At 41.6% G+C, this 24,855-nt stretch overlaps 2 protein-coding genes across 2 annotated transcripts; one reads left to right on the plus strand and one right to left on the minus strand.

The window, feature by feature from the left end:
• The first annotated feature begins 108 nt into the window (after nucleotides 1-108).
• tmem60 (transmembrane protein 60) lies at nucleotides 109-1,922 on the plus strand. Its single transcript, XM_080870343.1, has 2 exons — nucleotides 109-292; nucleotides 512-1,922. Exon 2 carries the CDS (start codon nucleotides 599-601, stop codon nucleotides 1,001-1,003), a length of 405 nt encoding a protein of 134 aa, XP_080726469.1. The 5' UTR covers nucleotides 109-292; nucleotides 512-598; the 3' UTR covers nucleotides 1,004-1,922.
• An 884-nt stretch (nucleotides 1,923-2,806) lies between these two features.
• On the minus strand, nucleotides 2,807-23,471 carry LOC308389141 (lysine-specific demethylase RSBN1L-like). Its single transcript, XM_080870317.1, has 8 exons — nucleotides 22,928-23,471; nucleotides 22,536-22,661; nucleotides 21,466-22,139; nucleotides 12,248-12,385; nucleotides 11,974-12,116; nucleotides 11,709-11,876; nucleotides 11,296-11,407; nucleotides 2,807-5,294 (listed from the first exon to the last, which is right to left on the minus strand). The coding sequence occupies exons 1-8, from the start codon at nucleotides 23,409-23,411 to the stop codon at nucleotides 3,612-3,614; spliced, it is 3,528 nt and encodes a 1,175-aa protein (XP_080726443.1). The 5' UTR covers nucleotides 23,412-23,471; the 3' UTR covers nucleotides 2,807-3,611.
• Nucleotides 23,472-24,855: the final 1,384 nt, after the last annotated feature.

Raw genomic sequence — 24,855 nt, forward strand, 5'->3', positions numbered from 1 at the left:
ACTAGGTTGCTATGAGTGGGTGAAGCCCCAATCCAAAAACAGATTGACAAAATCACGGTTTTGCTTTGAAAATTATAAATGTAATTTTATTTAGGACGTGCACTTGTTTTGAAAGGACTAACCGGAAATGCAGGGTAACTGTCGGCTGTATGTAGCTGAAAGCTAACGTTTTGTCGCATTTCTTCGCCGCTGTTTTCAGTCTGTCTGCTATTTTGGTATTTGTCTTCGTTTGAAGAGTTTGTCGTTGAAACCCCGAGTTAAAGACATCGAACTGACTCTGCTGCTGAACTCGGTAAGACTGCGAACAGTGGGGTCAGTTTTACAAGTTAGCTACAGCTTGCTAACATACATTAGCTTCATGTTTGCTTTAATACTGAGTGGAAGTATCAGGAGATGGATTTCTCTACAAGACCCGTGAGGGTCTGCTTCCTAGTGGGGGAGGTCTAGTTTTCAGTCATGTGTTTATAATTAAGGAGTGACGGGCCTGTGCTGTCTTCTGCTGTGTTTTCAGATCACCTTGACTGTGCTTCTCCTCCTCCTCACCTTCTTCAGTCTCTCTGGGTGTGGGTGACACTGGCTCTGTGCCAGTCCTCCACAGATGAAGATGTCCCTGGCCCAGCGAGTGCTCCTCTCATGGATATTTGCTCTGATCTTCTTGATTCTGCTGGTCCTCAAGCTGGACTCCAGAATCCACTGGAATTGGTTTCTAATCTTCCTCCCTGTTTGGACCTTTGACAGTATCCTCATCCTCATGCTGATAGTGAAGATGGCAGGCCGCTGCAAGCCAGACTTTGACCCCAGGGAGGGTGAGCAGAGCTTGAAGAGCAGGCTGTGGTACCTAACAGCCCTGCTGCTAAAGCTGGCCTTCTGTCTGACTCTGTGCTCCCGCATGGAGGGGCACACAAAAGTGTGGATCAGTGTGGTCTGCATCCCTCTGTGGGTGCTGCTGGGTGGAGCACTGATAGAGCTGGGCTACAGCGTCTTCCACTATAGGAGAGACTGAAATTGCCAGAATGTGAACTTTTTTTTTGTTGTTGTTGAAATACTCAGGCATCTGTCACGAAGCATACATCACTGAAGGAAGATGCTGACCTTTATTTAAAACACTGTTCCTTTGCTGTAAGTGCAGACTCACTGGGTTAGTGACATCTACACACTGGGGCATGCAGGCTCTGCTTCACCTTCACCTGCTTCAGGCGGCATCAGAGTGTTATTTTGGGACATGTTTTTGGACATGTGTTGCTGCCTTTTAGCTCATTTTTAGTCATTAGTAAGGAATGGATTAAACTTAAGAGCCAGGTAAAAAGTCTGGCTGATCAAACATGTGCTACACAAAACACTGATCTTAACTTTTCTACATTAGCTGCAGTCTGTCAGCAACAGTTTGAATGTAGATGAGAACTTCCCCCATCTGCTCATATTAAATGTAATTTGCACTGTACAACCTGTAGACATCTTTTTGAAAGCCAGGAAAAAAAATGTCACTGTTCATCCTTTTGTCGACTGTTTTACGTCATGTTTGCAAACAAAATGACCCAGGGAGATTTAAGAGTAAGTGCAACCTTTGCTGCAGGTCAGTATTTAAGTCTTTTGAGCCTTCATAGCAGGAAAAGGCTGAATTCCAGGATGCAGTGTGTTTGTGGTGTCTCTGGATGAAGAGACATGAAATTCTATCATAAAATTCATGATAGAATTTAATTTTTTAAAAATCCAGTCATCTCAGAGTGACTGAGATATCTACAGCTGATAAGTGAAGCCGATGTCGAAGTACGTTTAACCTGCATTCTTTTTAATGGCCACCAGGGGGTGATATATGTGGTTGCAAGAGCACTTCCAATGCTACAAAGACTGTGTGAAAATGATTCTTAGACATAACCTCTGTTTCAGGTTATATTGAATAAAATTGTAAATTTTGGGCTGTCTATGTGACAGAGATGTGGATTTTCTGGACACGCTCATTGGCTAACAACTTGTGATTGTGTGCGAGTCCTCCTACTACACTAGCTGTGTGTCACACTCCTCTTATACACCTTTGTATCCTTTATTGTAACTTGTCCAGCAAACCTATGCTCCAGATGCATTTTCAGGAACCTAGAGATCCTGCAGCACGGCATACTGATTTCCAGGTCAGGAGGGTGTATTAGATGAGAAAATAAAAATTAAAGTTAAGAAGGTACTGCTTCCTTATGCTCCAAGAAGTTGGGATTCTCATGTTTGATTTGGCATAGATTTTTCCTGATGTAACCCTTCAATTTATCCGCATTTGGGATTCCTCCTGGACTACAACACCACAGTACCACCTCTTCTAGGATCCAGTCAAGTTTTGCTCAACATGGAGCCAAAAGCAAGCAGCGACTTATTTTTACTGTTTTTCTCTGGTGGGAGGGGCTTAGAGTTCACACTCACAGCATATTTGGAATACATCCTGCCATAATCTGAGGTTTCTTTTTGCCCCTTCCTTTAGGGGTCCCTACAGTGGATCATCTGCCTCCATCTCACCCTATACCTATCATCCTGCCCTCTCACACAAACTACTCATTTGTAATCCTGTCCTGGTCGCTCCCAGTGAAAACACAAGCATCTTCACCTCTTCTCTTGACTTTATGTAGCAAAACCATCTCCAAACCATTATAACAGGTCTAACTACTATCATAATATCCTTCTGCCCCACCCCTGCCTCCACATTCTTCTTTACCTGCCTTGTGCCCTGACTGTTGCTTTGCATGCCTGACCCAGCAGCCAGAAAGGCAAATGACTGTGACCTCATTGATACAAAACACAGGCGAGACTTTTAACGCTGACCAAGTCAACATTTTGAACCATTTATTGAGAGGTTCTGATCAGAGTATAAATCACACTACCAATTCTTAGGAAATAAAATGTATTTACAACAGAATTTTCACATACATCGGTTTCAAATAAAAACAGACAGTAAATGATATAAATAAGTTCTATGGAAAATAAAACCTGTCTTACAAAAAATATATGCAATTTCTGTATACATTTTCTCACATTGGTGCTAATAACATCTATACTGTACAGTTTTGGTACATACAGTATCATTTACAGCCCTGTGTGAGTCCAACAGTCCAGTCTGAAAACAACTACTTGCTCTGATATGAAGGTTTAAAAATAACAAACCTCCAAATCGGCATGAGCAACGATAAACAGATGATTTGAGAGAGATCACAGGGATCTCCTTGATGTCTCAAACACTGAACAAAGGTCGTTCTTACAGCAGGGGAGTACGGATGGTTGTTTTCAGACTGGCGAGACCAGTACCTAAAATAGGTGCTTTAAGAGCGAAGCTAAGTAGTGCACAGGCACTGACACACGGGGTCACATAACATTTTATATAAAGCCTACGTACATCTGCTAACAAACGTGAAGTGAGCTACTTAGCTTACATTCTTAGACCTTGTTAAAATACCTGCAGAGCGCACCCTCGTTTCACTGCGTCACAGGAGGTCTGGCAATGTCAAAGCAGCTTTCGCTCACTTTTGTGGTATCTGAAGTAAGGATGCACTTTGAAATATTTTACCAAAGCCTTGGCGCAAATTGTACAGTAAAAAGAAAAAAGGAAAAGAAAAGCAGACTAGACATCTAGACATTCATATTAAGAAGTCTTTCTGTGTTTGGGGGGTGTGTGTTTTCAGGGGCTGTTTTAATAAGTGCTGCTGTGGCGCTGTATCCTGTAGCGCTGACCCGGGCTTACCCGGCACCGAGTCCTTTACTTTTGGTCCTTTACAGAGCGCAACAGTCCGACTGTCAGATGCAGGCTTAGACGAGGAGCCTCGAGAGTCACTGTGATGGTGGCTCTTGGGTCTACTGTCCGTGAAGGAAAGAGCCAAAGTTTGATGGGCCTCCATGGGTTTAAAAAGGTCAAAGGTGACCAGTGTCCGTGGTTGTTTGTGTTCTAGTTGGGCAGGACCAGAAGCAGGTTTCTTCTTCTCTTCTTTGCTGCTGACATCTCTGTCCTTCTTTACTTCTTTCTTAACCTGAACGTTCGCAGGTTTGTGAGTTTTTCCGTCTTCTCTCCCCCATTTTCCCAGCGCGCTGCCGTCTTTGCCCTCCCTGTGGCCACTCTTCTCCTTCTTCCCATGGGAAGACTTGTGTTTATGCGTGCAGGAGTCTCGAGCCTCCTCTCTGTCTGGCCGTGGGTGAGCCGCAGCAGGCGTGCTTGCCCGGTCCTTGTCATGCTCCTTCTCTCTCTTGACATGGGGTTGCGTTTTTGAGTCCCACTCCTTGGCCCACTTCTCGTCTCTCTGAGCTGACGGGTTGGTTGGGGCGGTTTTACCGCCCTCTCTCGTCCGTTCCTCTTCCTCTTTTTTCTTCATCTGCGGCAGTATCTGCGTCGTTGTGCAACCCTCTCGTCCTCCCTCAGTCTTAACTTTCTCTTGCTCTCTCACCCGGTCCTTCTCTCGCTCTCTGTCTTTCCCCCTGTCTTTTTTATCCTTTTCCTTCTCTTTACTCCTGTCCTTTTCCTTCCTCTCCTTCTCTTTCACCCTCTCCTTTTCATCCTTCTCTCTTCTGCCTTTATCTTTGTCCTTTTTGATTTGGGGTGCGTTATAAGTGCTCAGAATACTCTCTTTACTTTTCTCTTTCAGGCCCTGTCCTGATGTTTTGTGCTGCCGCTCTTCTTCCACATCACTTTCCTTCCTAATCTGCTGTGATGGCTTTGAAGGGGCACTATCCGCTCTGTTGCCCTCCTCGTGGTCCATCTGCAGTGTCTGACAGGTGTCTGCAGCTCCTTTGCCTTCCTCTTTTACATCTTCCTCGGCTTGAGGTTCAATTAGTGTGGGACTGAGTGCAGATTCATCTCTTTCTTTCTTGACCAAAGGTAGTGACAGTGCCGCTGACAACTCCTTCATGTCAGCTCTGTTCTCTCGCTCTTCCTCATTGAAAATCTGTGTCGGAGTGTCTGGGGGTGCCCCCTCCCATTTCCCCGTGTCCTCCTCATCCTCCAGCTTCGTCACTGCCTTTACAGCAAGGTCACACTCCGTCGCTTCTACCTCCTCCTCTTCCTCCTCTTTTTTAATATAACATGTTACTTGTCTTGGTGAACATGTCTCCTCTTCCTTAACCACCTCCTCCTCCTCCTTCTCTTCATGTTGGTGATACTGTTTAAGTCGGATATGCCAGGCCAGACTACAGACAGCAGACACTGTCTTGAATTGGTGGACAACTCCTCTGGGGATGAAGTAGATGTCATTGTGGTAGAGTTGGATACGGGCGTATCGGATCCCCTCCCTCCTGAGCTGGTTCAGCTTGGCGTCATCGATCCACTGCACACACTGTAGAGGCAAGGACAGGAGCACATGATATTCAACAACCCCTCAGAGAGTGAAAACATGCCTGCGGTGATAGCAGATCTGTGTTTTCTTACACTTAAAGCAGCATTAGGCACTCTTTCTGAAAGTTTTTTGAGAAAACCCCCAACAGTTTTTAATGCTGTCATAACAAATATATTAGAATACATTTGCTTTTAACACAACCAGGAGAAACAGCATGATTAGAAACACACTCTTCAATTTTCACTTACAAATGAAATGTAAGGGTTTTAAAAATGGTCTCAACAACCAGAGTGTGCAAATATATTCACGAACAGTTCTGTTGGTGTGCACAGGGGTGAGGTGAGTTAGTCCCACCTCACATATCCCATTTTCTTCAGGAACCGGAATTTTGGAATAACTTGTTATCTAAAAATGAAGCAAACTCATTGATTTGTTTTGCTGTTAATTTGGTCAACTGAAGCAAATCATGAGAGCTTCTCACTAAAAAAACTTGCTATGAACTTATTTGGGTGAATGATCACTGATACAATTTTTGGTGTAGTTGCCAAACAGTTAAAGGTGGAGAGAAGAGCAACACCCTGCCTTTCATCTGCCAATTGCCAGAGCCGACACGTCATATGCAGAAGAGGAAAACATTAGACTCCACAAGGTGCAACTGAAGGCTGTAACGCCAACAAAATACCTGCCAGCAGCTCAATATTTAAGATTCCAGAGCTAAGTTTAGCACCCTGTGAGTGTTAGTTTTCTGTTAATTTAAGTTAATTTTTAGCTTTAGAGTGACACTCATGGGCATAGTGAGTGTCTTATCAGCAGTATCCACTTTAGTCGCCTCCACACTTTTGTTTTTTAAGTTTGGCAGCTTATACAGGGAGTGCAGAATTATTAGGAAAATGAGTATTTTGTCCACATCATCCTCTTCATGCATGTTGTCTTACTCCAAGCTGTATAGGCTCGAAAGCCTGCTACCAATTAAGCATATTAGGTGATGTGCATCTCTGTAATGAGAAGGGGTGTGGTCTAATGACATCAACACCCTATATCAGGTGTGCATAATTATTAGGCAACGTCCTTTCCTTTGGCAAAATGGGTCAAAAGAAGGACTTGACAGGCTCTGAAAAGTCAAAAATAGTGAGATATCTTGCAGAGGGATGCAGCAGTCTCAAAATTGCAAAGCTTCTGAAGCGTGATCATCGAACAATCAAGCGTTTCATTCAAAATAGTCAACAGGGTCGCAAGAAGCGTGTGGAAAAACCAAGGCGCAAAATAACTGCCCATGAACTGAGAAAAGTCAAGCGTGCAGCTTCCAAGATGCCACTTGCCACCAGTTTGGCCATATTTCAGAGCTGCAACATCACTGGAGTGCCCAAAAGCACAAGGTGTGCAATACTCAGAGACATGGCCAAGGTAAGAAAGGCTGAAAGACGACCACCACTGAACAAGACACACAAGCTGAAACGTCAAGACTGGGCCAAGAAATATCTCAAGACTGGTTTTTCTAAGGTTTTATGGACTGATGAAATGAGAGTGAGTCTTGATGGGCCAGATGGATGGGCCCGTGGCTGGATTGGTAAAGGGCAGAGAGCTCCAGTCCGACTCAGACGCCAGCAAGGTGGAGGTGGAGTACTGGTTTGGGCTGGTATCATCAAAGATGAGCTTGTGGGGCCTTTTCGGGTTGAGGATGGAGTCAAGCTCAACTCCCAGTCCTACTGCCAGTTTCTGGAAGACACCTTCTTCAAGCAGTGGTACAGGGAGAAGTCTGCATCCTTCAAGAAAAACATGATTTTCATGCAGGACAATGCTCCATCACACGCGTCCAAGTACTCCACAGCGTGGCTGGCAAGAAAGGGTATAAAAGAAGAAAAACTAATGACATGGCCACCTTGTTCACCTGATCTGAACCCCATTGAGAACCTGTGGTCCATCATCAAATGTGAGATTTACAAGGAGGGAAAACAGTACACCTCTCTGAACAGTGTCTGGGAGGCTGTGGTTGCTGCTGCACGCAATGTTGATGGTGAACAGATCAAAACACTGACAGAATCCATGGATGGCAGGCTTTTGAGTGTCCTTGCAAAGAAAGGTGGCTATATTGGTCACTGATTTGTTTTTGTTTTGTTTTTGAATGTCAGAAATGTATATTTGTGAATGTGGAGATGTTATATTGGTTTCACTGGTAAAAATAAATAATTGAAATGGGTATATATTTGTTTTTTGTTAAGTTGCCTAATAATTATGCGCAGTAATAGTCACCTGCACACACAGATATCCCCCTAAAATAGCTAAAACTAAAAACTACTTCCACAAACATTCAGCTTTGATATTAATGAGTTTTTTGGGTTCATTGAGAACATGGTTGTTGTTCAATAATAAAATTATTCCTCAAAAATACAACTTGCCTAATAATTCTGCACTCCCTGTAAAAGCCTAGTTTTAGGTTCTATAATTTTGAGTAATGCATCCCATCTGACAGAAAGCTTTTTGTCATTTTCAGTGGGGGTTTTTTTAGCAGACAGCTGACAAAGAGGCACCGTCACACAATAAAAAGCCAACAGAGAGCTATGAACTGTTTCCCCTCCGCTGTGGGTGAGACTTATTGATGCTCAGTGTCCATTAGTGCAAGATCTGAATTGTGTTTTACAGGTTAATCATTTATGGAGTTAAATTCTCCCAGAGGAAGACCACTGAAATAGCAAATTAAAACATCTACATTTGCCCCGGGGAGGGAAAAATTGGGGATATTCCAAAAAGCCAGCATATGTGTTTTATAGCCCAACAACCAAGTCTGGCTGCTGTTCAGTGCAGAACAGGTGGTGCACTCTGTATTTATACGACCTTTTAAATTACTGCTGCTGATTTTATGAGCTATACAGTAGGGGTGCAACGATATTCGTATCGATATTGAACTGTTCGACACAGTGCTTTCGGTTCGGTACGCATATGTATCGAACAATACAAAATTTGTAATTTATTTCATCAACTTTCCTTCTGACGATGCTGTCTGTGTTGAGCGCTCAGTGAATCTGCGTTCGACTACTCCGCCTAGGCTACACTGTCGAGCGCAGATCCACTGAGCGCTCAACACAGACAGCATAGTCAGAAGGAAGAGCGCAGGGCAAGCTAGCGAGACAGAAGTTAAGCTCTCCTTGCAACATGGCAAATTGAACCTCCCCCACCCTCATTCAGATCTGGCGTTTGGAATTATTTTGGTTTTCATGTGACGTATGACCCTGAAGGTAAGCGCGTCATGGACTAAAGTAAAACAGTATGTTGGATGTGCCACGCAATGCTCAATTACATGTGTGGGAACTAGTGTGTTAGCGCAGTTAGCTCGTTAACGTGTTGGCCGTCTAGCCCCATGCACGGGGCAATCAGGGGTAGCTCGTTAACGGAGATTTGCCGTGTTGTGGCGTTAATGTCATTTCAACGAGATTAGCCTGAAAGCACTAGTGGGAACATAACAAATATGACTGCACATTTACATCATCCTAGTACAAAAACAACAAGCATGCATGCTACAAACTTTACCCGAGTCATTTAGACAGCCGTTAGCACATGAGTCTCCTTATGGGGACCTGATATGTTTAATATGCTGCTGAGAATATAGCCCAGAAGAAGCTGTAGTATAGCTTTTATTTCGGAAAGAGCCATTTCTGCATCATTCCATGTTTGGCACTGATCACCACCTGCACTCATGTATATATCATGTATATATCTATCTATCTACTTAGCACTTTTAATTCTTATTCTCATTTTTATTTTCATGTCTATTTAAGCTTAATTTATAACAGTATGTTTGCACTGAAGCACCGCAGCAATTTCCTAATGTTGTAAACCCGCTCAACATTTGGCAATAAAACCCTTTCTGATTCTGATTCTCTGTAATAAACTCTCTTTTCCAAAGATGCATGATTCCTCAATCAGATACAGGGCTCGCAATATCGCTAGCCCGACGTCCAGGGGCTAGCGATTTTTCCAGTCGGGCTACCAAAATCTATCTCTGTCCTGCCCGTCGGGCTATTGTAGGAAGGAAAAATCTATGTCAATGCTTTTGCATTCTTTCGGAAATGTAGCTGGGTAATTATGTCATTGGCATCGGTGAGCCACTGTCAATATGTGACATATTGAAATCGCGTTTGAATTTGCGCTTGTTTTTTTGCTTTCACTTTGCAATCGCTCGGACAGCACTGATCTGTGAGTGATGATAATTTGCGCACCAATTCCTCTGACATCGTCTTATTAATCGTTAGCTTACTACGCAAACATGACGAGTGAAATCTCCCGCAGCTAAACATGTGAGAGGTTGATCGCGCAGAGAATCGCTGACCGTTATGTGAGTGCGTGTGTAAAAGCAGCAGGATATATATTTCAGTTCTGCTGAGCCAAATAAGACAGGTCAGGGTGAAGAAGTGACAGCCAAAGAAAAGCTTACCACAAAACGGAGAAGTTATGACAAATCAGACTATAAGGCAAAAAGAAAGTGAAGCTTTATAGTTTCATGGACAAAATAATTTCTGTGGCTGCAATATGACGAGCTAAATAATAACCAGGGCTGCACATAAGTGGTCCACAGGTGCGCATTCGCTGTCAAAATAAAAAACACGCACAAGGGTAGAGCTGGGCGATATATCGAGTTTTTAAAAAATATCGATATATTTTTATACGAGATATAAGATGTGACAATATCCTTTATATCGATATAGTCTATGTTACGTCATAACTATACTTGTGGAGCCGCAGGTTTGCCTCTCTTTAGTCCACTTTTGTCTTTACGTTACTCGGCCTCGCCCCTCCTTCACTGAACACAACTCCCCCTCCTCCCCCATCGCTTTACCTGCAGGAAGCGACAAGATGAACACGGCAAATCTCCGTTAACGAGTTACTGCGCATCGACCCGTGCGTGGGGCTGGACGCCGTCAATGTGTTAGCTAGCTAACCACGCTAACTCCATGCAGCCCAGAGGCGCTGCACAGCCTAAAATCCTTGCATTTTCTCAAAAGTTGACAGCGCGCCTTATGTATGAATTCTGGTTGTGCTTGATGGCCATGAACCGATTTTATGTGGTACACAGCGCTCAGCAATCTGTCAAAAAATGTTTTAGTACGACTTTGGTAAGCTACGGTGCTGCACCGCTTGATGGCTTGTCAGATACGTACTGTGCTTCAACGTAATATTACCGTATTGTGTGTGTATAAGGACCATAAATGGCACCTGTTAAGAGACGTGGTTACGAAGAGGATTTCAAACTCAAAGCTGTCAGTCACACAGTAGAAGTTGGGAACAGAGCAGCTGTGAAATCTGTCTTTGTTACTATGCTCAGCGTCTTTTAGTTTACATTTTGACTCCACATTTGTGAGCTTTTTTTTATGCACAAAAACAACATTGTTTTCTTTTATTTATGGAGCATTATTATTTAATAAATGCTCATAATTTATTTTTGAGTAAATTTTATGTACATCTATGCTCTATGTTAATAAAAGTGCCTGTGTGACATCTGGGACACAGCTTTGACTAAGAACTCTCTTTTTGTTCCTACTTTATGGCTTTTTAAAAAAATAAAAAATAAAAAAAATCGAGATATATATCTTATATCGCCGTCTAGGTAAAAAATATCGAGATACGAATTTTGGGTCATATCGCCCAGCCCTACACAAGGGTTAGGGTTAAATTTAAAAACTGTACTTTTGAGTTAAAATATATATTTATAATTTTAATAAATGACAAATTCAAAAGGCATGAACATTTTTTTTGTATCGAAAAAAATATTGAACCGTGACACCAAAGTATCGAACCGAACCGTGAATTTCGTGTATCGTTGCACCCCTACTATACAGTGTGTTGAAAGATATGGGCTGCAAATATAGGCAATCTATTAATTATTATTTTTTATCATTTTAAAATTTATATTTGCACACTTTTTAAAGAAGACGTGATCTGAGAGACAAAAAAATATTTATTTATATCTGGCATGTACCCCTAGACACTGTTAAAAACGCCGGCCCACCTGAGAGAGTGGGGGTTCGTGGAGATCCAGCTGCAGCCTCATAACCACATCTGGAAAATCTCCTGCGTGGAAACACACAACGTCTTTGGTGATCCGCGCAGCAGTGTCGCTGCTGTAAAGAATACACACAACGTTTGTGATCAATCTCTAATCAGCAAAGAAAAAGACGCAAAAGCTACTGTAGACATATTATTATATAATATCATGATATTTGGAATTAACAGCACACAAATAATAAGCTGACCTTGACTGTAAATGTCAGTATTTTACATTGCCTGTCTTGACTGCTGCCGTTTTACCTTCATAAAATTTGTAACCATCTCTGTTAGTCTAATATATAATACACAGCTGTTCTTATACAGATGTTTAAGTGATAAGCTTAAAAACATAAGAAGATGTCACTTTGAACTCACTCCTCTCCACAGCGCACAGCCTTCAGCACACCGACAGCTGCAGTAGTTTGCCTCTCAAAGCCCTGACCGATGTGGTCAGCGTGAGCTCTCGTCCGGTCCTCAAACAGCATCTCTCTGGGCTCACTGGTTCTAGGAAGGTACTGCAGGTTCTTTATCTCATTGGTGGACCTGAAATACATTTATTTACAAGAGTCACAACAAATTCGAGATGTGCAGGTACCCCTAAAAGATAAATGCAGCTGCTTTAAAGACAGGGCGAACACACCTTTTCCTTTTGAAAGGTGATTTTGGCATGTCTGCCAGAGGTATCATCTGTTCTCCAGGTCTGACCCACATGATGGGGCCGTCGTCACTCTCTGTGGGGCTTTGCAGCCGCAGACTGGAGAAATTTCCCCAGGGCAGGGTCCGCTGCACAAACACAGGACGAGAAACGTCGGGTTACATAACACCTTGCAGCACTTCACAGGCAGAAGTTAAACAGATGTTGACACGCCACTGACTCCAGTGCTGTGCAGAAATACAGATGCAAGCAAACAAACCTCCAGGAAAGGAGACTTCTCTAACATGCTGATGAACTCGGGAAAGTAGTCTCCGACCTCTTCATCCACAGCTCCGACCAGACTGACCTGCCGCATGGCCCCAGCTCGGTATGTTCCCTGGGAATATGTCCGCTTCACCTGCAGGAGGCGCCGCAGAGGACACAGATTAGACTCAGCAGGTAATAATAAATCTAAATGTTAACCTGACACGCTGTTTTACTGCTGCACAAGATGCTTTTAAGTAGGGCTGCCACAAACGATTATTTTGATAGTCGACTAGTCACCGATTATTTTTGCAATTAGTCGACTAATCAGATCATGCATCCATTGGACGTAAAACGTACCGCTTATTGCACCAGCATGCATTTGCTCTTATATAACTATCATTAGTTTACAGCTTTAAGTGTTTAAGATATGTGCTAACTAAAAATAAAGACAAGATGATAGTTTATTACATTTTAATGAAATTTGCAGATTGTTCGGTGAAGTTTAATAAACTCAGCCGTCTGCTCCTTGGTATCTAAAGTATAACAGGACACCGGAGTATATTCTCGAGCATCTCACACTTCTGATAATCAGTTGTCTGCTTGACGTTATTCAGCTGTGTAAAAACTATAACTTTAATCTCAGCCAAACCGATTTACTCAGGAACAAATAAAATACTGATAAAAGCCAAACAATAACATTTTTAACTTATCTAAGTGACTTCCATATGTTTAACCTGAGTAGCGAAAGACTGCGGTGGTTTGAAAACGATTTGCCCACCGGCTGCAGTGAGCATTGCCCCCGGCTAGCTATCGAGCTAGTAGGTAACAGACGTCTCCGAAAACGTCGGAGCGCTTTTGAAAATATGTGGTGTCCTGATAAACTGAGCAGATATTTGAGGTTTACACAGCTACATACTCGTCTGAAAATATGTTAAACGTTTATTTTGTGACCCAGAAAGAATAATAAGAGTAATATTAAAACCAACTAGCTGCCGCCATTGTTGGAAACTGAGCTGGGCCGCGCTATGAATTCTGGGATAGGTTGGGCCACGAAGTATACATCCGACCCATCCTTCAAATTTGGGGAAACGAAGGGCTCATTTGTCGGAGTCTTCGAATTTGGACAGTCTTCGTCGTGTCGCTGTAACGTAATTGGCCTACAAATGCGGGCACAGGAGGATGCGGTTCCTGAATTTGGACACAGCTACGATACAGGACACCGCTTCTTCTTCTTCGGGGTTTAACGGCAGCTGGCATCCTTGTACATGCAGTGCTGCCATCTTCTGTTTCAGTCCGTTATTACACTCTTAAAACCTACTACTTATTCCTGCGTCTTTTGGGATCTTGCAAAGCTTCAAACGATGCGTCAACTATTAAATTAGTCGTCGACGATTTTGATAGTCGACGCAATCGTGACTAGTCGACTAATAGTGGCAGCCCTACTTTTAAAACATTATATACACCTTTTATAGGCATGTTCATCTAGCAGCTGAGGTTAACACAGTCTATGCATTCATAACATAAATGGAGGAACCCTTCCACTTCACCTGCCCTTAATAAAGCCCTCATTAAGAAGACAAACAGTATTAAGAGGACAAACAGTCTGACAGACTGAAGACTTAAAAATCTGTAACACAAAATGCAATGGAGCAGACATGATGACGTACAGCACTTCATAAAGTTTTATCATTTGTCACAATCTGCCACAAGGCTGTTTGTTTCCTTCCTGCATCGTAATGTACCGCAAGTACTTCTAATTTTAACCCCTAACTAATCATTAAGGGTTTGTAGTGATAAGGTTTTAATGATAACACATTGCATTAACAAAAGATCCAACTGGATTCATCTTTGTGGAAATTTTAGAGCAGAAGATTTGTTTATTTAGTAAACATATGTCAGAATATGTCAACAGACCATAAACAGATGATGTTTATATGATAAATACATTACACAGAGATAGTACAGGTAATCTCCCAACACACATTTCACACAAAGAGTTTAAGTTCTGTTCTTTGAGACAGCCAAACAGCGATAGCACTAATTTTCTATTGTAGGGGGGCTTTTTTTAACCAAAATGTAATTTGTTCTGTCACAACAAAGTCGGCACTTTCTGGGTTTTCTCTACATGATTTTTGGAACAAACAATCTTTTTTTCTGCATTTGATGCTATTCTTTGTTAGTGGATTTATTTTCCTGCTGTATTTCATTATTATTGATAACTCCTGTAATACTTAAGGACACTAAAAATGCACTCATTGGCCACTTTAATAGGTACACCTCACTAGCACCAGATTGGACCTCATTTTGGCTTCAGAACTGCTTTAGGTTTTGGAACAAGGGGCTGGAAACGTTCATCAGATTTTGGTCCATATTGATAAGATAGCATCACACAGCTGCTGCAGGTTTATTGGCTGCATTTCCCAAAGGTGCTCTGCTGGATTAAGATCCATGGAGGCTATTTGAGTACAGTGAATCCATTGTAATGTTCAGGCATCAGATGGGTACACTGTGGTCATAAAGGCTTGGATATTGTCAGTAACAATACTCAGGTAAGCTGTGGAATTTTAAAAAAAATGCTTAGTTACTACTAAGGAGACCAAAATGTGCCAAGAATCCTCTAAGCCCTAAAGACGGTTTTGTTGGAAAATCCCAGAAGATCAGCAATGCATGTGTCTATGTTATGCATAGAAAGTTTTTACCCAGAGCTGAAGGAAAATCAGCTGCATGGTGATAAATTAATTATTTAAAGTTATTTTGTTAATTGGAATATTATTCAATGAACCATAAAAGTCATTCTGCTTATCAGACAGTTAGAAATGGCAGGACACTGCATAGATTTCTGTCAAATAATAAAACAGATTCAACGTCTTTAACTCCACAGGACCTAATCTTGCATACAGGTGTAGTTAACCACCAAATGGCCATTAACCAGGAAAAACGGTGTTTACACAAAGGGGAAGACAGTTAAACATCCTGCAAGGGCTGAATAACAGCGTTAGAAATTACAATCAATTAACGCAGCCCTGCGGTTTCAATGTCGAGGCGCAAACCATTAACTAAATGACCCTAGCTTGTAACCAGCAAAGGACTTTTCACCCATTTCCTGTCATCTCTCCTCTGCTGTTGTCTTACCAACCACAGAAAATAAATGGAAATGCATAAAACAGCATATTATAGAAGTACATCTCCATGCATCACACCACAAAGCGGAGATGTGATAACCGAGGCAACAGGAGTTAGACGATTTGAGTTTTTATTCATTTACAGGTACATGTGTTAAATGTTTAAAAAAAATGTTCAGCATAATGTGCAAAGATTTGCAATGAGGGAACGTGTAATAGCTAAACAGACCAAATGTTCCCCTAAAACATGTTCTCACCAGCCAAAACCATGTCCACTAAAACCTTCAAGAATCTGTATCCCATTTTTCTTTTATTAAAAGATTTTTTATGCATTTTTCACTTTGTTAACTATGTAAAATGATTTGAGCCCAGAATAAGTCACATCATAAACCGTGATCTAAAAACAGGGATTCCTAAAGTGTAAACTGTAGACCCATGTCTACTCGGTCTGTGACACAAAGCACTCTCAAGTCAAGCCGTGCAATAAAACACGTGCAATACTACAATCCATTACTCCCACATGTGAGCTTAGTGTCTGGAGAAACTCCGACATGTCTGACAGCGACACGGCCGCGAGTACATCGCTCACTTTACTCAGGGGGGCTTCACCATCTCACTGTGCCATGAATACAACGACAATAAAGGCTTCCTATTCTATTATAGTCAGCTGAAAGCATTTTTTAATCGTATGTAAGAAAAAAAAAATCACCTACACAGTTCACTAGAAAAGAGCTCTCATTATTCCTGTTTTCAAATCAGGGGGAGAAAACAGCTTCTCATTTCCAATTTTCATTTCTAATTTCCACAGAGGTAGCAGCTCAACAATTACTGACACATTCAGAGGATAATAATCTAATTAAATAATTGTTATGGCTAAAAGGGAGAGTAGTAAAATAGTAAGAAACAGTATCATTCAAGATCTTAAAGCATTTGAAGGTGATCTGTGTGTGACCTGGTTTAATTATTACTGCTCAAAGTGGGGCTTAAACCTACATCTTGAGACACTAAAGCAGGTATTGCACAAGGACAAATTAGCTTCTATATTAATGACATTAATGTGTGTAACACAGGTAATGGATTACAAACACATGCTGACACTTCAGTTTTATTTGCATTTCTGCAGCCAAACTAACAAATTGCTTGGACCAGGAGGTACACTGCTTACAAACAGTTTCTTTGTGTTTCCAGTAACAAACATAATGGAATCATTTTGGTTTAACAACGATGGACAAATGCATAAAAAACAATTAAATTAAATCTGAGCAGCACTGTTAAGAGCTGGTAAGCAGGTTTAGAGATTGGCGTCACCATATTGTATAACCTCCTGGCCTCGGGCATCTGCCTCTTATCAAACCACTTACATCTTTCTCTAATCACGCTATCAAAGTTCTGAAACCAGAGGCATTTCATTTCTATAATATTTCTTAAGTTATAATTTTCTCTGTTTTATTAATTTCACAAATTACTGCAATACCAAAATAAAGGCAGGAGGACAAAAGTGCCCACAATACATTGTTGCACAGTTTTAACACAGTTTTACAACTGACACCACTGAGGTAATATAACATGTATCAATTTACTGTCAGTAATATGTATCCTTTAGAGATTTAAGACATTCAGAAAGTCTAAACTCATCTTAAATGATGGCTAAAGAAGAACCAGATCTGTGACCATTAACTTTACGCTGATGTGTGTTATATTTAATGTTGCATGCTTGCATTTTTATTAGTTGCTCTGTGTTTTCTTACTCTACTGTGAACTTTCATGTTGTAATTTGTTGTGTGGGCTACATTGTTGCACATGTCACTTACAGACACATACATATATCTTAGACAAAATCTTTCTTTTTTTGCCATAATATTATAAACAATGTATTCTCTCCTCTTTTACTCGGTTTCTTTGTTTGAGGATTTTTTGACTGATTTCTGATGAATAAAACCCACGTTAGAGTGAAAAAGTTTTTTTCTGCATACAATTTTCACGTAACTGTCAACTTAAATACATGATTTAGCTTTCTTCAGTCACTAGATTGGTTCTTTGGGTCTGAAAACTAGTTTTTAGCTTATGTCTGTGAAGGTTCTCAGTCATCCAGGTCATCGTAGTCAAAGGAGCTTGCAAAGAAAAGCGTCTGGACTTCTTTAAGTTACTTGAAGACGTTTCACCTCTCATCCGAGAAGCTTCTTCAGTTCTAAGGTCAAATGGTGGCGAGTCCCAGATATAAACCTAGTGGGAGTAACCCCCCACAGAGGGTCAAAAGGACCCCCTGATGATCCTCTAATCGCCTGAGCCAAGGTGTGAAACTGGGTGTGGGTCCCAATCAGCCAGAGTTTCGGATGAGTTCATTGTGAATGAACACACCCGAGTCAGCTGGTGGTGTTTGTGTTGTGCACCCTTCTGAACGTTTTACATCGTGCCTAAACTAGCACTGAACTAATAAAAGCTCAGCGGAGATGAGAGAACCCACAGTGGAAATAAACTTGAAATAAACTGAATTGAAAACATGAATGGATGAATGAATAATTATATAAATAAAGTCAAAATATAAAGCTACATCGCAGGTGCAGCGATTTGTTAAAAACACGTACAAGTAGAGCTGGGCGATATGAGATTTTTTCATATCACGATATGTTTTTTTCATTTCAGGCGATAACGATATATATCACGATATAAGCCAAATAACTATATTTGTAAGATTTAAATGTGCCGTTGCTCACAAGTAAAATGTGAAATAATCAGCAGCTTGTTTTTATTTAAATATTTATTTCCCATAATAAGTTCGACAGGGTAGATGTACTTAAGGAACATGAGACTTTTTCAGATAGATAAAGGCAAATATTGCAAACTACACAAAAGGCAGCCGCTAAAGCGTTTAAGTTTCAAAATAGAACAAACGAAACAACTACTAAATTGTGAATTCCACTTAGAAACAAAATATTAATTCTAAAAATAAATCTTAGTTTGTGTTACAGAAGAACAGACAAAACTGACTAACTTTTGTCAATATCAAATAAACTGAGAACTAAAAAGAAATTCTCAATCTCTCCTTGTTGTATAGCTTAGCTTTTCAAACAGTTTTAACAGTTACTTTAGTCTGACAAAAGCCGAATGACGAATTAGCGCTTCCAGTCAGAGACTGAGGCTACGTCCACACGTACACGGGTATTTTTGAAAACGGAGATTTTCCGTTTTCGTTTTAAAAAATAATCCCGTCCACACATAAAGGCAGAAATGAAGGAAAACGCTGCTATGAACATGCCAAAGCAGCAGGTGGCGCTAGATTCCTAACCGTGAAGAAATGTTGGCCAATCAGAAGTCTAGAAGCCTCGGTGGGAAAAAGTAAACAAAGCTGCGGCATAGAAGCAGAACAGAGTCGTATGTGTGGACGGACAGTAACTGTGTGTATATGTAAGCATTTAAACACTGCAGAGAGTAGAATTAACAGTAACAGTATTGTAGAAATTCATTTCACCGAAACAATAACGTGGCGCACAGTGTGACGCATGCACCAGTTTATTGTATTTCCAGACTTGCTTTCGGCACAATTTACAGTGCACGCTACTCTGTTTTTTGTCAGACTTGAAATAGCCGAAATACCTTCACACTACGGAACTTCTATGGCTCTTCCGTTCGACAATCTCTCCGGCAGTGGAACCATCATTTGTTTTCTCTTCTGTAACCTTCGGTCACGCTCGGTTGATTTTTCTAGTCGGCACACTCATTTCCTCCATTACGCGCTGGCTCCATTACCCGCTGGCTGCTTCCCAAACAAACACACGTGCGGCTTGGCACTTGTGCTGTACGTAACAAGTCACGCGACGTGACGCTGCGGCTGTGATTGGTTCGGCTCTGCGCTACTTAATTTGGATTGGCTGACCTTTTTTTTTTTTTTTTTTTTTTAAGAGGACAAGAGCGGCGAGGTCTATCGCGATAGCTTAATTTCTCTATCGAGTAAAAGTTATATCGCGATACATATCGTTATCGTTCTATCGCCCAGCTCTACGTACAAGCATGGAAATACAGTATATCTGGCAAAAACAGAGTTTGCTGATAATCCCAAACTGCTCCAATTGAGGTCTGGACTCTGGGGAGGCCAATCCATGACTCGTTGTGTGCGTTTTGCTATCCCATGTATGCTTTTTCTGCACTGTCAGAGAGTTTTGGATCACTGTCATGCTGAAAAATGAAGCCTTGGCAATCAGAGGCTTTCCAGATGGTATTGCAGAGTGGATCAAAATCTCAAGGTACTTTTCTGCATTCACAGGTCTATGTTTACAAGATCCCCAACACCATGACAAAGCCTCCACCATGTATTATAGATGGCTGTAGATACTCGTTTTGTACATCTCGCCTCCTCCATACATATGAGCCAAAAGTCTGGCATACCTCAGAGGCGTTTCTCCAAAGTTTTCAGCTTTGGGAATCACATTGTTCCAAAAATACAATTTTACACCTGTCAAACTGTGTTATCTTTGACATTTCAAAATTTGAGAAAATTTCTCATTTGATTCAACTAAAAAGACCTTTGGAAACCATGGAGAACTATTGCTGAAGACCACTTTAAAGATTACAAGAAAATCTGGCTCCTTTAAAGCAAAATACAAAGAAGTGGGGGCTGGCTCAATATTTTTGCACAATACTGTGTGATAACTCTGTTCCAGGATCCATATCATAAAGCAACATTAATCCCAAAGGAGATAAATCGGGAAAATCTGCTGACAGTTGCACAAAGTTTGGTTTTAGTGAGTCTAGCAACAGGATGAAATGCACCATCTGCCTTATGTTAAAGTCATGATGCCAGACAAGCAGAAGCAATATCTGATTACAAAGCACTTGGAATATCAGTCCAATCGAGAAAGCGAGAGCGAAGGAGAGAGAGCCCTTGGATTAATTTTCTTCCCAGCGAGGGGTCTCTGGCATGAATAATTTTTATTTTTCTTGACCTAAATTGATTCGCCAAAATTCTGCGAGCATGTTAAACCGATGGCTGAATATGAGCTGGATGTCCTTTAACTCATGATTTCTTCACTAAGACACTGTCAGTAAAAACAGATGCAGACCGATTACTGATAAAATGAAAAGTTAGGTCCTGGCACTTCTTCAGACACCTGAAACTCAAATTAAGAGTTAATTTATTCTAATGCATGGACCATGTTTTAAAGGAGCAATTCATGCCAAAAATCACACATACACATTTTTTTTGCTCTGGTCTGTAGTGCTTGGAAATATATTTGGAGATATCTGCCTTGAATATAACAAAATGGAAATCGCCTACCTGAGCAAACACTGTTTTGAGCTATTTCTTATAGGAAGTATTTTCTTTCTATTGACTACATCCACCAGGCAAAAGCTCAGCTGTCCTCATTTATATTTCCATCCAATCTTGTTGTTGCTACCATGAAATTCTGGCCATGGGTAGGTGGACACTTCTTATGCAAAGTGATGCAGCTTACAAGTTTAATAATTTAAAAAGAAAACACTTCCTGTAAGAAACTTTTTTTTTTGACTGACTGTAGAAAATGCTTAAGTGTCTGATTCACAACAAATGCTGTGCAAAAAAATGTCTGATCTGTTTACATCTTGTCAATTTTGAATCATCTGAGTAAAAAGGAATCTAGAACAAAACCAAAAGGAAACCTGCTAAGTAAACTGATAACAACATGACCTATGATCTGCTGAAATTCAGCCAGAAGAAAGCAAAAGTTAAGAGTTGTGTTTACCTGACACCTCAGGAAAAATATAAGTATCTGAAACACTGCTATAACCTTTTTTTCCTGTTCTCTTCAAGCACCTGAACTAAAGGTGTGAGTCCACCTGAAGGTGCCCTTGAAGAGGTTTTCAAGACACACACCATTCGCGCTCACAGCTCAATGAGACCACTTGAAGACAGAAACCCTCTGACAGCACGAGTCCCAAAAAGCTCTACCCGGTAACAGTGCGGACAAAGACTGTTGAAGTGGTGTTTCAGCCTGTCACTGTTAGCGTCTGAGCTGCTCACGCCTCCAGACTACAAAGTGACACTTTACAGTATCAAAGCAGACACTTGAGCATCCTCTCCTTTTCATGCTTTCCAGCACAGAAACTAAAATTAAAAACCAAAACTCATTCTCACCTGAGAATGGAAGTTGGCCATGGTGGTCGTCTCTATGTCCTTCTTCCCGAGCACCTCCATTTTCACCGGTGCGTTGGGGAACTTGTAGGAGAAGTAGTCCAGGAAGTCTGGGAGGTAGGACGCAGCTCCGTGGATGATTCCCATCACGAAACACGCTGCCTGGGCCTCGTCATCGCTGAACGACAGGGTCACAAATTCATCGGCGAAGCGCTGCATCTCTGCCGGAGAAAGGCAGGCCAGCTCCTCGTTGTAGGCGTGCACCACAGACGCACCTCCGTTGGCCTGCTGCTCGATGTGAATCAGACGTCTGAACTCCAGGCCAGCCGTGCCCGGGGCCGGGCTGCAGTGCAGCGGGGAGCTGTAGCTGAGCCTCTCTCTGACCATGGAGGAGATGGAGGTGGAGGTAGCCGCAGAAACAGCAGCATCCTGGTGGTGTTGTGCGGCACTGTGGTTGAGACTGCTGCTGTCGCTGTTCACGTTAATCTGATTGAGCAACTCCGGCAGACCCAGGGACACCCCTGAACACACAGTCTGGCACGAGCGGTGGTACATTTTGGGTCTGCCTTGCCTCTCCTTCGTCCGCTCGCCATCTTTGTGCTTCTTTTTCTTCTTCTTCTTGAGCTTCTTCAGAAGGAGGTCTTCCTCAGAACCAGCCTTGGGCTTCTCCTTAGACTCTGTCATACAGACAAGATCGTGTTTAAAATAACAAGCAGCTTTTGCAGCCTGTAATCTCTAGCTAAACTGATATTACGAGTAAAGTTTACTTTGAAACAGCTGATCTTTTGGCAACTCTTCAAAGGTGAGTTCATTTGCTCTGCTGTGTTATATTTCCATGTTTCTACATTGCATTTAGGACATTTACTTCCTTTTAAAACTGAAAACACTTCCAAAATTCTGGCATAATATCTAAAATAATGCATTTAGTCACATGGAAGCCACCTGCTTTTACATTTGAAATACAAAACATGTTTAAGGGCTTGAAATAACCTGAAATTATCCCCCCAAAAAACAATCGGTGCTGTAGTTTCTCACTTTCAGCTCCCCTGCCCAATGCTGGATTTTATTACTACCTTTCTGCGGAGAAACCACTTCTCCGTTTTCTCTGGCAATCTCGTGGACAGGTGGCAGTTTGTGATTTTTCCACTCTTTATTCTTTTCCTTCTTCTTCTCCCTGTCTTTCTCCTTCACCTGGTCATCTGAGGAGGGGAAACGAGAGAGGACAGCGAGGTGAAATGCTGCTGCATCCATGCTGGGAGACATAAGTGACGGACAAACAGCTCCACGTGTGTGTTTATATATCACCATCTGGGCCCAATAAACACTGGGCCCGAGCTACAGTAAATTATGTAATAATGTCTAAAATGTGTTTTTATGACCAGTACTGCTTCGCGGGTGGGTTTTAATTTGCCCATAAAGTGTGTGAACGCGGTTCAAACAGGGCAGCCCGGCTGGGCTCTCCTACCTCTCTGTAGCATTTTCACGTCGCCGTTCTCGGGCTTTGTATGGCAGCTAGCTGGGCTCACTCTCTCCACAGCAGCGCCCGGGCTCTGCTGCGCTTCGCTGCTCTTCTCCTTGTGTCGCTTCTCTTTCGCTTTTTTTACTTTGTGGGGCGACGCGAGGAAGTTGCTGATTTTGAATATTTTCCGGACAGGGGTGGCGGGCACTGCGGCGGCGGTGGAGTGGCTCGCCTTGGCCGGGCCGAAACTCCATTTCGCTGGGCTCCCACAACTCTGCTTCCCGTTGTGTTTTTCCCCTGCGCACACCTCTCCGTTCAGTTTCCTGTGCTTCAGGCCCTTCTCCTCCACCCGGACCTTCTTTGGGGGCGGTGGGAAAATGTCGCTGGAAGACTGCGGACGACTCTCCGGCGGTCGCTTAGCTATCAGGGGTTTAGGGGAATTTGTTTTGCTGTTTGCTGCGAAATGCATGGAGTCCACGGACTCGGCCATCTTGGAAGTTTCTATTTTTTACGGTCAGACGTAACTGGTGCGTGAGAGACAGGCCGGGGGCGGGGCTTAGCGGGTTACGTAGGACGGAAGGAGATGAGAGCGCAGCAGACGGTAGCGTGTTTACGGGCTGCGGGACAACACTGCAGTGAGTGGAGGAGGGCCGCTGACAGAGGCGGCTTTATGGGCTTAATAATGTCACAGTGTTCTGCTTTGCTGGGCTGGACTATCAGCTTTACTCCTCCAACACGGGTGGAAAGGGTCGCAACTACCTTCATCCCACCGAAGAAAGAATTCAGTCATTTTTCAATTACCTATTATCAGAGGACATTGCAGCAGCCGCCAGTCTATCCGAGGAGCCAAGAAAAAATATTTTATTGTAATTTTTTAAAGTGTTCTGGAGCAATAGCTCCCCAGGCTTACTACTACTACTATTACCAAGGTCAATATAGCTAACTACAAGTAAATTAAAAACCAGGAGTGAAAATATTACTTTTTAGATAGATAAAATAAATATAAATACTAGCCCTTTGAGAAAAAAATAAATAAAAAATATTTAAAATTATTTAAAATTAAAACTAACTGAAACAATTTTGCAAACTTATCAAAAAATCCTTTGCCTAAGTGTTTGTTACTTTGTTGTTATCTGTGCTCAATATACAATAATAACTAATGGAGACTTGAGAAAGTAATAGAAACTAAAATAAACATTTTCAAAACATAAAAACTGAACTGAAACAAGGGAACCCAATATGAAAACTAACTGACCTCAATTAAAAGCAAAAAGTCCAAATGAAATAAAAATAAAGACTAATTAGAAATTACAAAACTATAATGACCCTGACTACTACTACTACCACTACTATTACCATTAATAAACACTTTAGTGTCTGTGCACGCAAAATAAAACGGATACAACGAAATTTACTCAGCTGTCATCTCAGTGTAAAACCCATAAAATAACCATTATGAAAAAAAGAGCCTTTCAAAGTTTTTCTGTGGACATTGGCTGCTTTTTCATTTTTTTTCCGATTTCCAGTCCAGTCCTTATACCATACAAAGATGAATGGGCCTCCATTTTAGCCACACAATATGAACTTTTATTGTGTATACATATAACAGAAGCTATTTTTAAATTGTATATATAGCCAATTTTTTACTAGCAGTTCGCTGCAATAAAAGGGAATTTGTTCACTTTCCTTTAGTTGAATCTACAAAAAATGTCAAAGATAACAAAGCTTTACAGGCATAAAATAGTTTTTGCACCAACGAAATTAAACTTAGCATCTTTTGCAGTGTGTCCTTAAAAAATATGAGGACACTGGACAAGTGGAGGACCAAAGAAGAAGTGGCAGGGCTAAAATAAATTATGGATAAGTTGCTATACTGTATTTCCATTTTTATTCACGTTTCAGTAAATTACTGCAACTATGTCACCATAAATTAC

This window comes from Rhamphochromis sp. 'chilingali', assembly GCF_963969265.1.
Source record: "Rhamphochromis sp. 'chilingali' genome assembly, chromosome: 2".
Lineage (NCBI taxonomy): Eukaryota > Metazoa > Chordata > Actinopteri > Cichliformes > Cichlidae > Rhamphochromis > Rhamphochromis sp. 'chilingali'.